The sequence below is a fragment of the Manacus candei genome, unplaced genomic scaffold (genome assembly GCF_025592945.1).
Source record: "Manacus candei isolate 608988 ecotype Guabito, Panama unplaced genomic scaffold, ASM2559294v1 h1tg000037l, whole genome shotgun sequence".
Classification (NCBI taxonomy): Eukaryota; Metazoa; Chordata; class Aves; order Passeriformes; family Pipridae; genus Manacus; species Manacus candei.
In genome coordinates this window covers 13,411,359-13,426,117 of record NW_026138085.1, presented here as the reverse complement: position 1 = coordinate 13,426,117, position 14,759 = coordinate 13,411,359, and the positions used below count along the sequence as shown (strand labels likewise).

General features: G+C 39.1%; 1 protein-coding gene across 3 annotated transcripts in view; it reads right to left on the bottom strand.

Moving 5' to 3' along the window:
* Window positions 1–14,759, bottom strand: part of RNF130 (ring finger protein 130) — a 55,528-nt gene that overhangs the window by 27,930 nt on the left and 12,839 nt on the right. For all 3 annotated transcript variants that reach the window (XM_051793892.1, XM_051793890.1, XM_051793891.1), the window contains exons 3-4: window positions 3,792–4,042; window positions 213–284 (exon numbers count right to left, since the gene is read on the bottom strand). In XM_051793892.1, coding sequence (XP_051649852.1) covers window positions 213–284; window positions 3,792–4,042 — 323 coding nt within the window. The remainder of the gene's footprint in view (window positions 1–212; window positions 285–3,791; window positions 4,043–14,759) is intronic.

The window sequence follows — 14,759 nt, the reverse complement described above, 5'->3', positions numbered from 1 at the left end:
AGCACGAAAATCTTATTTGAAATGCACAGACTTACAGCATACATTGAACATATACTAAGTTATACAAAATACTGTGCCACAGGACAAAGTCAGCCTCCGACAAGGAAGGCAAGGTCATAAATCAGAAGCAGAAAGAAAAAACTGAGATTGTTTCCCCAGCAAGAATGAAACATGATGCTAAAGTTTATTGTGTTGAAATCTTATTATTATACCTTATCACCTTTCTTTACTGTCCTGGTTGTCAATTTACCAATGGCTTTCTTGGCAGCATCTCCAAGACGACGCTAATAAAGTGACAAAGAAGAGAACACAAATTAACCCTGTTAAACAAGCTTCATTAGTGTCCTTTATAATGACTTATTTGGGCTCAGTAATACCATTGCAATACACACTGTGGCAGCAGGCCAGCACATAAAACAAAATGCACACACAGCAAAGCACAGAGATTTGTCAAGAAGGAAAAAAAATTCAACAGCTGAATCCCCAAAGGCACTTCCATGGGCACAAACCTCATGGGCTGTACAGAAGTCCATAGAAGTGACCCAATATTTGTGTGCAAAACTAATCAAATCTGGGTTGCAGGATAAAAAGCTGAAGGAAAGTGCCCTCCTGATCATTTCTGTTATATTCTGCTGATATTGGGTTTTTATTCAGTGTGCTGTAATATACAGCCTGTTCTCTTAAGCTTGAATTATTTTTATATTTCCCCACCGAGCAGGCTGATTTTATTCTGAGATGCAAGAGATCCTCTCAGTGTAACCTAGTTTTGCTCTCGCTATTACCCGAAACCACCAGGATCTCATAAAAGAAAAAAATATGGGTCATGAAATCTAAATAAGCCAGTACAGACTTAAATAAAGCTGAAATTAATACTGGTTTGAAGATAACCTCAATCTGAATGCAGAGGCCAGGGGTTTTTTTTGCTGTTTATGCTGCTTTATGACCACTGCTGTTGGATAGAAGGAGCCATTTCTGCAATTCAGGTGCTGATTCCTACTGTGATGCCCAGTTCCCAGCCAACAGAGAACTGTTTGCCAGCTGGTCCCTGGGATCCCAGAGATGTGGCACCGAGAGGAACAAAGATCTTGTCGCCTCCTCCCTTCAGGAACATGAGACATCAGGCTTGGTTTACACTGACTGGAAAAAGGGAAGTTCATGTATTTCCTCCTTCCCCTCCATCCTGTATTCTGCATTTGAAAGGGCTGCTTCTGAGAATTCAAACTGCTGCTTCTGAGAATATCAAAACCTCTCATTGCAGCCTCCAACAAATGTGTGGGGGTTTTGTGCCCACCTTCTATAAAGTTGAAATCCAAATCCTTCACAAGGTGTACCCCCTGCATCACACATTTTCCTGCATACAAACCGAAAGTTGCTTTTACTTGAGAAACACAGCCTCAGAAGTCTACCACAACCAACTGTACCACTTATTCTAGCATTGCATAAGTGCTTTTTTTTTTCCTCCTTGTGGTTTTCACAGAACAGCAGCTCTTATTTTAGATTTTTTAGAGCACGGTTTTGAAAAAATCAGATGCTCAATCCCAGCTACTGAATTATATCCAAAGAGGAAACGCAGCATCAGAATCAGAGCCAGGCTGGGGAAATTATATGCCTCCTAAAGTCAGGAATCTCACCCTGACTTCAATATGTGAGAAATTGGTCAATTTAAGCAAATCTAAATTATATGCCCTGGAACAAGCATATTGGCCTGAGTACTTAATGACACAGAACACACTGGCACATCGCTGGAGCTGATAACCATTGCATAACCAAAAGTGTGATTACTAAGAGAGGAATGAGGTTGAAAAGGTATTTAACTTAAATGCTCAACACTACCAACTAAGTAATTGTGGGTAGTATTTACATTTCGTTCCACTGCATGTGATTGTATATGCACTACAAGAAATCTTAAAGAGATTATTTCCCTATTGGAAGCATAATATTCCAGCAGAATTCTTCCAGCATATTCAAGTTCCCTTACGTAAATAAATTTGCTAAATAATAACTTTCATCTCTTCCATTTAAGAGGTCAATCTCTTCCATTTTCTAATTTTAACAAATACGGTTTTATGCTAACACTGGAAATGCTCAGGATTTGCTGTTTTGCTAAAGTCAGGGCACAGGCACTCAGCACATGCTTGCCTTTGAAACCCAGAAGTGTCTGGATGGAAAAGGCCACTACCACATGCAACAGTTTCACACCTCCGAGGAAGTGTGCAACAGTAACGATGGGAAACACCGGTATCTACTCCTGCTATCTACAAAACACAGCAAGTTTTTGATGGCTTTGATTAAAAAAAAAGTAAAAATGCATGCCTTGACATAACTTAAAAACAAGATCATAGCCTAAACCAAGTTACTTCATCACTAACAGTACAGCCTTTGTGAAAGCTCTCAAAGCTCTTTAAAACTAAGCTGTAGCTGTCGCCACCTTCTTATTAAAGTTTAATAAGCTCAGCTTTTTAAACCACATAAAATTTTCATCAAGTTTCTCCTGACCTTTGTAAAAATCTAAAGAAAGAAAAAAGGTCATAAGAGCTCTTTCCCCATGGAGCAACTGTTTTGAAACGTGGACATTTGGAAGAAGCCTAGAGCCATGTAGGGGATAGAGAAGGCACAATTTAGTATTCCACAGACATTCATTAAGTTACAGTTATATTTAAACTTTCACCATCCCAAGGGACCACACTAAATACTGGTTACAGTGTGGTCATTTAAGAATGACATCCTTAGGAAAATCTACAGGATGCCCACGGGACCTGCAGCATCAGACACTATTTATAGCAACTGAAAAGGAAATCCTGTGCCACAACCGAGGCTTTGTAAGTTTGCATTTGTTTCAGGTCTGACAGAACACCAGCCTCACAGTGAGGTGCTGTGTATGAGCCATAATTTGGGGGAAAGGGGGGACAGTGGTTAGAGGTCAGCAGCTTCCTAAGTTAGCCTTGACAGAGAGATACAGCAAAGAGAACACAGTGGATTTCTCAAGGTTTATGGACCCTCCTCAATAAAAGCCGAGACAGACTATGGAGGCAGTGGGTCATTAAGTCCACACTAGTAAAACATTTACTTCTAAAGTTTAAGCTGTATTTGAGTTGACAACTTGATTTAGTCAAGATCTCTGAGTATGGTCGTACATAACTCAGTTCTTAAATTAAGAGTTGAAAAAGAATGTAAGAAAGGCATATTGGACAAAATTTTTGTTAAAATATACGAATGGGAGAATTAGGTACTCCATACCAAGTGTGATCTTAAGTAAACTTGAAAGTTAACACAGATCACTAAGCAGTTCTACACCTTAGTTTTCTTACCCTAACATTCATCACAGATTACAGCTTGGAAATCTTTTTATACAACTTTTGAATTCCCTTAACTGTTACTGAAGGTATCCTTAAGAATATAGACAGAACTCATAACATTAGCTCTGTGTTCTCCTACACTACATAATTCCATTCACATTTAACTTTCCTCCCCATTCCCAACATATATACAGTATGTATTACTCAGCCAGCACAGAATCTATCTTACTCATGGTCTTATACTCACCAAAACCCAAATATTTTGTTTCAGTTCTGTTCTTTCCTGTCACGTAAGAAGATTTTATACTGGTGCTTCTCAGTATGAAAAGCACTGCTATATAAAAATCCTTGTCTGGCAAAACGCTCTGCCTTGGAACAAAGAGGCTCTGAACACTAGTTTGATGGGACATTCCTTAGAAATTATTTGTTCCCCATTGACTATTGTATACAGAAATATCCCCTCCAAACTTAGGGAATAAAAAGGAGACCCCTTACCTGATTTCTGTCACGTGCACTTGTGTACCTGATCTTCTGGATGAAGTAAAATATTAACCATGCTGAAGAAATTATCATCAAAACAATGAATGATATTGACACAAAGACCAGAGAGCCCCGACTGAAGTTTTTCGGAGGAACACGGGACCCCACTGCTATTCCCATCAGGACAGAGATATTCTTTTCCAAGTAATTCAGGATCTCCTTAACCTTCGATTCTGTAATCATCACAGCAACAATGTCTCCAGTTCCTATAAAAAAGGGAAAAATATTTAATTTACATTTAAAATTAACCTGGCATGCTACTCAAAAGATTTTCCAAATGCAAAGCCACTTCACAACTCAAGAGATTTTAATCTAAGCCATCCATGGCACATGGAACATGCTACTGGCCACTCAAACTCCTGGTTTGTCCTTCAAACCCAGGTTTTCAGATCAGGGCATTAACATGCAAACTGTCTGCAGCTCCACACACAGTAACAGATCTCTGCTGGTTACACAGTACTTCCCACATTGTAATTACTGTGTGCAGTCTGAACCAGCTTTCAAGAGTACATTTGTTCCATATCTGAAGCCATGGATACCTAAACAGGCAACTCTCAGAAAACCATTTCGAAGATGAGTGAGAGTATGAGAATATTGCTGGAGTGGTCTCAGCACACCCAGTGCTGTGGATGTTGCTGTGGGGAGTTATGCAAGATCCCCTGTGTGCTTATGTGGCCGCAAAATAAAAAAGAAATGGAAAAACTTGGCAGAAATGTGAGTGCTGATTTTATCTCCCATACAAAGACACGCTTGATAAGATCGCAAAGAGGCTGTCAGCTCCATCAGCTCCATTTTGAATGTGGAGCCCATCTGTTTTCATAGTGTCTTGCCTCTAGACTACTTCCTGTCCCCAAAGGGAAAATTATTGGTACAAGGATAATAAGAGAACCACAAGATTTGCTGAAAAAGAACAAAATCACCTGTAGACCAGAGAGTGCTCCTATATTTTAAAGCAATTAAAAAAAAAAAAAGAGAATCTTGAACTCAGGATAATTCTGACCTAAGTTCAAAGAAAGGCAAGTTTCAGAAAAACCAAAGCAGAAAGAAAAAACCCTTATGAGTGTCTTTCTTATTCATCCAGATTTATTTGCTTCCTATACTAAAAACTCTTTCAAGACCTATTTTCAAAATGCTAGTGAAGTCTGCTCATCTGCTTGCTCCATCTGTTTGCTCCAATTCACATTCTCTCAGAGAGGAGCTGTATAAGGCGACTTCGGAACCAAGATTCTGGATTTAGAGTGGATTGAAGTTATAGAGGACCTACTGTGACAGTAGAGAACATGAGGTCCTATTTTAACACAAGGCATTTGTTCAAAGTCTTTTAATCAAAAACTAATTTTTAAGAAGCTATTGTATCCCCAAAATGAGCCAAAAGAGCAGCATTTTTAAAACCCAGGGCACAATAACTCAGCTACATAATTTTCCAAAGTGGGGACTTAATATTGAGTTGTGCAACAGTGTCAAATGTTATCTCATTACTCTTTCCATTCACCATGCCAAATAGTAACTTTTACAGTCACCATCGTCAGTTTTCAGAGTAAGTTCACTGATGTTCATGTTGTGGATTGTGCCGACACAACTACTCAAAAGAATCAAAGCTGGTAGTTTCAGAAATTAGGATTTGCACAAAAATTGAAGACATTCCACAGCCCTCAAATTGTTTTCCTCAAGAAATTTCAAAATTGAAATGAAAAAGACATTCAGGTCTCATCCTACTACATGGGTCTAAGTAGGAAAAGAAAGTTCAGTGTTTCCTTCTGAATATTTTTAAAACAAGTGTCACAGTCACTCAAAAGCTTTGAATAGCAACCAAAATCCAGCACAATTTATGGATACAATGTATTTAATCTCTAGCACAGCACAGATTCACGCAAGATCAACTTGAGTCCAGCTCTCCATAGACACTTCAGTACCAAGTCTGGTTTCATGCAAAGTAACAAAGATATTTAATAAGCAGCAAAGCTCAGAGTAAAAATTCACCACTTACTTTATTTTCATGGAAATTTACTCAGATTCCCATTTGTCCAGCTGGGAAGACAGTCCCTGCCCAGACTTATAGCACATTTTTACAGGAAAAGAGACAACTTTCCTGCAAGATTCTGTATGTACATACTGCATGTTGTGCTCCTGCAACTTCAAATCCCTGCAGCTCTGACAGTGCAGGACCAACCAAGAGCAGGTAATTTTTACTGCTTGATATTTTCCCCAGACTTCACTTCTGTTCTTCATATCTAGTTTGGATACTGAGAAAAAGCAGGGAAGGCTGTGGGGGGACTGTTCTGCTACGCTTCCCCAGCAGGAATTTATTTGCACCAGGAAATTATGTTAATATCAAAATATCAGGCAGAAGCACTCAATGTAACAATATTCTAACATGATTTATAGTTATCTGCAGAGCAAAGATGACTAAGATCTTCTGATACTAGTCCAGTTCTATCTGAATCCAAAGCTGAAGCCTCTACCTATTCCCTGCTGCCCAGGGAATGTGACAAAGCTGACAATCTGTCACACGTTTTATATAAAGCCCAGCACAATGGGAACCTCTGGCATCACTGCAAAGTGATTTGCATTCCAAATGACTCAATTGGGAACAGCCAAAGTGCTACTGCTGCTTCTGACCTCGCAAAAGCCAAGGAGAACTGCAGAAAAGAAAAATAAATTGTGCCTGTTTAACATACTGAAGCTCAGTGGAAACTGGGACTTGGTTCATCCGTATTTTTGTCAGGGGCATCACCCTAAATAATTTTAGCAAGAGCTCCATGTTTGAGAACAATCGGGGGCAGGAGGAGACAGTGACTCATTTATTTTAAGCACCTTGAAACCTGGTGTTTCTGAAAGTTTAGCAGAAAAAAAATCCTCAGGTGAAGACAGAAAGACTAACTGTTTGTGAAACTTAGAATATGGTCTTACTTCATAATCTTACGAAAAGCAATATTCTCCTCAGCCAAGAACACAGTGTCCAGAGAAAAGAAGCTGGAATGCTAACTAAAGCCAATGAACTACACACTGAACCATAGATGACAAGCTAGGACAGACGGTAGGCATAAGATAAATATTGATGCCTGTAAGTATAAATCATTTAATTGCTATCATCCAAGCCCAGGCAGCTCTTTCTAGTTTGCAATTTTACCCTGTGCATGTTTAATTAAGGTAGTTATACAACTCTGTGTATGAAAAGGGATGAAGTTGTGATTAATCATTAAATCTCTGTAACGTTACATTGTGAGAGGAGAAGACAGAAGAACTTAAAAAGCTGAAAAGACACTAAAAACAAGAATATGGGAAAAACAGCAACATCCAGAAGTTTCCTGTAGAGTCCCTAAGAAAACTGCTTTGCTCTCTCACTAACCTGTCCATATCTCCTAGCAATTCTAAAAGACCATGCTTAGAAAGTCAACAGAAAGTCATCTCAAAGAAAAGTTACTAGTCTCATCACAAGCAAATATTTGTTTGTGGTGGCTTTGTTGTTTGGCTTTTTTTTTTGGTGATTCTTGACTACCAACTGTTTGTCTGAAACTCAAGTTATGGACAGCTATGTTCAGGACACCAAGCTAAAGACAGGCATGGCTCAAAGAGCAGCTTCCTTCCAACTACAGTCCCTTGGAGGTCGTAGGGAACAGCAGCCTGGCAAAGTGCAACTGCCAAACAGGTGGTGGTTTTATTTTTCCTTGAGCTTGTGAACAACACAAGCAGCTGTTTGGTCAATGCTCGGGGAGAAGGACAGGTGAGACAATTCCTCCTGGGCATATCAGCAACCTGGCACTGAACTGCTACTACTGCTGCAATTCTTCAACCACCTCCTTGCAAATGGGGAGGGCAAAACCTTAGATCCCACCTTGAGCATGGGAAATATCAGACCACCTGTAAGAGGCACTGAGCTATTCTGAGTTTTTGTAACAAGGTTTGGGGAGAACTGAGAACTGAGCCAGATACTCATAACAAAGGTCAGCAGCTTGCTAATGGCTGATATTTTCGGCTAAAGTCCTTGTAATTTCCTAAGTCTCTGACAGTGGCTGCTGATGCTGCAGACACAGCATGAAGCAGATAAACCACGTTCGTGTCATGCTTGCGAAAGAATATTGTTCTCTCTTTAAATAGCAAAGAACATTTAATTGTAACTAAATCCTTTCATCACTTCATTCTAAAAAACCTAAACTTAAAGGACATCCTGCTGGTGGAAATTTCAGTGTTTCTTTAAAAAATGCAAACAAATTTTACATTTCCTGGTAAAGGTAAAGAATGGCACAGACAGTCACTTGTAGGATGGATCCAGGGCACGATTCAGACGTTGAAATGCCACTGCCTGTGTGACTGCAACAATGGGAACATCATCATGATAATGTAATTGGAAATAAAACTGCCCATCTTCACAAAGCAGACTTCCCTATTCTTCTATTAAAATCCTATAACTCTGTGCTAAGCATTTCTGAAGGCATTGTATCAGAAATAAAAAGACAGCAACACACACTATTCAGTGCCCAGGAAAGGGATCTGTCTTACTGTTAGCAACAGCTTTCTTGGAAAAACACTAACAGTGAAACCATTCCAACAGAATTTGGGAGCCCACAAAATGACAACAAAAAAACCAGGAAAGCACAAATGAAGTGCTATGGTTATATATGAAATTTTGAGAGACTGATCACAAGTTCTGTGAAAACACCAGAAGACATCTGAGCTGCAAGAGAGCAGAGGTGGAAGCAAGGATTACGCCTACAAGGGAAGGGTTTAGCCACAGAGGATATAATCCATGGAATCTGTGAGGTGAAGGAAAGGGAAAAGGCACACTGAACTGTATGCAAAGCTCTGCTGCTAGAAAAAGTGGGTTTGGGGAACAGAGCTTTAAATAAAAACTCCACAGCACTTAACAACACTGGGGGAAAACCACAAATTTATCAGGTACCTTAAAATTTCAGTCTGATGAAAAATAAATGGGTTGTGAAGAGCAACTCTTACATTCTAAAACTGGCTTATGGAAAAGCAGACACCAAGAGGAAGAGCCTTGGCATACCTTCAGAGTGATTAAAACAGGTCTAGCTGCACATATTTTTATTTTGATCTAATCAGAAAGTAAACAGGAGCACATCCAAGCTGTCAACACATGAGCAATGTCAAGAGTAAAATATGTTGTTTGAGATGTCCCAAATCAAATACTTCTGAAAACAGAACAAAACCATAATATTTGACAGTTATTTAGTTCTAAACAAGGCAAGAATTTAATGCCAAGGGTATACATTAATTTTAAAATAAGACTGGATAGCGTTTTAAAACATTTGTCTTCCTGTAGCCTTTACAATATTGAAAATGTTGAATTCTTGTCTGTATGTAAACATTTACTTTAGGATGCCTATTTTATGAAGTGTCAGACACCAAAACAGATTTTATGAGAAAAATCCATGAGAAAAATCCTAAAGGACAGCAGTATATGAAACTGTTACCCAAAAGTCAGGCTTTCACAGGATGCATCAATCAAATACAACCAGTGGAACAACTATTCCAAAACACAGAGCAGGTATTTGCAGAAATTACTCTTTGATTACACAAACACACGTTACGAAAGTCTCTTTGCTACACAAACCTATGCAAAAGAACCTACCCTCCCCCTCCAAAAAATGAAAAAGCTTCTGAGGTTAAAACTTGAGTTCTGTCTGCATAAGAGGACAAAGAAGCAGATATTTCAAGCTCATTGAGGAACGGGCTTCTATGAATTGCAACCAAAATACTGTCAACGTATGTCTGAAGAACACTCAAAACTTTTCTTTGTAGCAAAAAGAGCTTCAACAGATTTCACCCTGCCAGGCTAAGAGAGGGCCCTGTCTCTGCCCTCTAAACATGATGACACACACTTCAGTGTTTTGCAAGTGTCACACACTGCTCTACTGTCAGGAGACGTGTGATGGACGATCACTAAGTCCTGCTCCTTTAAGAAAAGCAGCCATATGATTGAAGCTCATGATTAGAAAACCAGAAACAGCAAGAGCAGCTTTCCAAAGATGGGCGTAACACAATTAACTTCAAACCAAATATTAAAGTTTAATCAGACTCTTGTTGTGCTAGCCTGTAGTGCATTAAATTAATTCCCTAAGTGATAAATAACAAACTTGTAAGCCCGTCCTCCTTCGTTAAACAGGAAACGGTGCCTCAGCACAATGTTCCTGCCCTATTTTTGACAAGCTTTATAACCTACTGTGACCAAGAGTTCCTAAAAGGAGGGCTAAATCAAAAAATCAGTGGAGGAAACTGTTGGGCTGTATTTAGATGACAACTGCTGACATTATTTCACAACCCAGTTGCTCTAGGCTGACACTCAGGGAGATGTTTCTTAAGGAGAAATTAGCATATGATCAAAACAGGTAGTCACAGTTAAACTCTGATTCATTCACAAGTCCAGATCCTGCTGACACACGTGAGATGTGGAGCTACGCCCCTGGCCTTCCTCCAGCTGGACAAGGTCAAGCTGTCTCTGCTACACCCAACATACCCACTCCAGAAAACCAACACTCACAGTCTCCCAAAGACACAGCCCAGTACCAATATGTACAAGAGAGGTATTGGGCTTTGGCTTCTCTGCAGATCATCTCCTCTCCATCAGCCTCACCCAGAGAGCTCTTTTTTATCTTCTATCCCAAGTCATATGACACTAAGCACCGTCGGAAAAATTAAGATCCTCTACTAAGCTACAAGATGCACCCATTTCTTCTGTAAGTGTCCCACAAGTTCCTGAATCTCTGCCCCACCTTTATTTTTGAAAGCAAAAATATGCTACTTCAACACTTCTGCTGTGCAGCAGGAGGACAGACCCCTGGGCCGGGCTGAGAAGGGGGGAGAATTTATACATCCCTGGAATCAGAACTGCAGCAGAGTTCACTCAGAATGGTGAGGACACTGGGTTCAGGGGCTTGGGGTTCATTGTGTTCCCCTCCGTTGAACTGCCTTGATCATTCTACTTATATCACATATTCCCTTTTTGTGGGAGGAATTTTATCTTCTGGGAATTCCATTTGTATATATTTTTTAACACACGTGACCTTTTGGGTTCTTTACACTAAGGAAAACCAAGCCTAGATAAGGGAAAAGCAGACAGATGTTGCAATGATTTTACAGATGTTTCACACTCACTTCTCTCCTAGCAAACCTTCTTTGCACCTACTTGCACTACAATTTTATTTTTTTTTTTTAAGGAAATGGACATTCCACCTAAATAATGCCGGAAGAATAAAAAAAGCTTGGCAGAAAGAAATTTATCACTTTATCATCCCCTTTCCACAATCTGTGCACAGATTTTTTTTTTATTTTATTTGCATATTTTTACAAGGCATTTAACCATGTTTTACAGTGAGTAAACCTCATTTGCAGTCCTATTTAAGGAATATTTGTACTGTTAGGGCTTTAGTATGCTAACAAAGTAGACTAAATTCTATATTCAAACCTTGAACAAATGCAAATTAATAAAAAGCTGAAGGATCACCCTAAGTTTTGAACTAGGGAAATGGTGTAATCCTAATACATTACACACTACTGAAAAAAGGTTCCTCATCTCAGTTTCACAGATTTCTCAAATACTAAATTTATCTTCAAAAGACATTTCTGCTAATTTGAAAACAACCTTTTTTCACTTTTTTTTTTTTTTTTTTTTTTTTTTACTTTCTATACTTCTGAACAATGTCCAAAACCTGTTATAATGTCACAATCTTGATTAATCAATAATATTAATGTAGTGGGACCTTACTGGTACATTCATCAAAGTAAGACACATTTGGATTCTGGTAACTATAAGTCTCTTGCATTCTATAATGTGATCAAGTGCTTTCATTTTGTTCTTTCTGGATAGCAGTTTGTATTCCCTCTAATAGATGGTGGAGCTAAGAAACCCAGGGATTTCTAAGAAGGGCAATCTGTCATGCTCATGTATTTTCTTCTATAGACAGACAACTTCTGTACAGCTCTATCAATCTGGACATGGACAGTCATTCCAAACAATTTCAGCAAAGCACAAAAGAGAAATGGCAAGAGAGCCTTGCCCAAGGACACTACAAAATATTTTGAGAGCTTTATAAATAGAATATTCATAGATTAATATCATAAATTTGGTTCTACTGAGTCCATATAGGAAGTTACTCTGCTGCTGGAGCTCAGACTTTGGATAAGAAGAAGAATGTAATTACTTACAGCCACTAACAGTCCCGTGGGCCTTTTCACAGTCACAGAACTAATTACCCTTTCAGCTGGCTGAGTTAAAATGAGCCTGACTGCTGTTATTTCAGTTGTGGATGAGGCATGTATGACACAGAAACACTGGTAAGGAGTTCTGCAAGGCACTGAGGCTATGATGGCTCCGCAAAGGGATTTCCCTGGATTGTCTTGAAGAGACAAGTGCTTCCTTATGGTCCAGAATCTGTGCATCAAACACACTGCTCTCCACGTGTCTTTAAGTGTCAGACACTTCTATCTCCTGTGTGACAGATTTTCCTGATTGATGCACCTCCAAGAAATGTAGTGGGAAACAGGATGAACAATAATGCTGTTGACACTTGTTCTCCAGACTTTCAATCAGCAAACATAAACAAAAAACGATCAAATATATGTAAACTATGGTTAGACTATTAATTGTTTTGCCATTTCAAAGCTTCAACTTTAATGACTCATCTCTTTCCTGTCCACTAATATTCCAGAGTAAATTAATAATAATAAATGTTAATAACAATATCGTAATATACAATGAAATTAATTTTGAGCTGCGGATTAAAAAGTAGGTCTCAGTAATCCAGGGAAAGTTTCACAGTGGATTTGGTACAGAGCTAAAATATTCATCACATTTGTGCAAAATAATCTGCAGTGCACCCTGCCAGAGCCTTCACGCATCAGTTCAGCTCACAGTTACATAAAGAGACACTTGTGAGAAAGGCAAGCAGCAGAGTTAGAGATGTGCTGCTCTCAGGGACAGTGACACAACAGAGGACAGTGACATTTCCATTGCTGGATCTCTGCAGCCGACTGTACCCACTCCGAATTAGGGCAAGAACGTGGAATAGCCATTAGATGGCAACAACTCCAAATCGCTTCCTGTCCCTCCTGCCTCTGACCCACTGACCTAAAATAATCCACAGTCAGTTTTAGCACAGTTCAAAGCAAGTACAGACCTTCCTTCCCATGCCAGTGTGCTTTTTAAGTGAATAGAGGGCCACAAAAAATTCTCCCCTTGAAAGGAACCTGTTTCTGGAAGCCCATGTTGGACGATGTTCCCACAGTGCCACTGCAGGGGAGCGTCACCTGTGCACACCACGGAACAGAAACACCTTCTTCCTGGGAAGTAATGCATTGCTCCTTTAGAAGGGCCACAAGGATTGATCCTGATGAGACATCTGCAGCTTGTTCTAAAGACCTTAAAAGATTTATCTGTATCAGATAAATCCGCTAAAACTACTATTATACTAGAAATTGTTTCTGTACCTCAGGAAATTCCTTAGGTGCTGATAAACAGCAATTATTGGAATCCAGCAACTTCAGTTTGACACTCTCTTCTATATGGGTTTCTCTTTTTCTGTCTATATTTGTTCCATAAATTCCGAGAATGAAGTTTGAACTTTAGAGGCTTCTTTGGCTTATAACCTTTTCTATAAATCCAAATACCAGCCTAGATTTTAATAGAGAAATTCAGTATCATAGAAACATAGAATGGGTTGGGTTGCAAGGATCATCTGGTTCCAACCTCCCCAAGTTTAACTATTTTGTACTTGACGAGACTGTTTCCACCACACACAAACAAAAAAGGAATTAAAATGCTCTTCAACCTGCATTTCCTTACTATTCCCATAATTGCTTATAATGGAGATAGCTACATATTTTCTCCACCACACAGGCTCTTTTTTACATTAGACAGTATCAGTTTTGCTTTAACAGAAGTAGCAAGAAAAACCACTCATAAAACTGCCTTCCTGCCACTGACATCATAGTCTAAGATAACCTTGGGAAAGACATCCTTCGCTTAGGTTGATACAAGACATCTACAGGATTGTGTAAAAAGTTTATTTTACATGTATACGGTAATATATACAAGGATATGCACACAGAAAAGAAAATAATGTTGCAAATAACATTAACAGAAATACAGGTATTTTAAAAAAAGGTCACCGATTCCTTACGGCCAATACCTACTTTAAAACTCAACATGAAGACAAAGGGGCAGACTATCACACAAGAAAAAGCAAATTCTGATATTAGCAGCAGAAACTGTTCATTTGACATGGTGATGACAGACTGATTCCAGACTGACAGTTTTTATCCAGCCACCAGAAGGAATTTCTATTCTGCTAAGTAATAGCTTGAGTACGAATGAATTTCCATGAGAATAAAATTTTCAAATGTGTGTTCAAGCATAAAATAGCTTGGATAAAATATTAATCCTCCAGGTGAGAACTGCTTCCCAAGCTGTTTTCATAGGGAATCACCTCTCTGCAGGTGGGCAACATACATAAATCTTTGTAATATATTATTTATTTTTACCACAGACACTGTCTAAGCAGGCGATTGGAATTCATGCAAATACCCAAGTAGGAAAGCTTGCAGCTCAGAGAATGCATTATGACCAGCTGCCTCTTTCCTCTCTGCTTCACCAGGAAGACAGAATATTTCTAGGGGCTGTTATGCAGCAGTACAAAAATGATGTCACAGTGATATAGAATAACACAAGGGCTACTGTCTCCAGCCTATGGAAAGAAAATGCAGAGCCATGAACCTGGTCATCACAACACAGCTGCAAAATTGTCTTGTGTAGACAATTTCTAAAGAAAAGAGGAATACTAAGGGGAATACTGCACAGCACTAGACATCATATAGAGAGGTAAGACCAACTTGGTGGCTCACTTTCATTTTCACTTGATCTCAACTCTAACACTTATTAACTGAATCAGTGCAGAACAGCTGTCA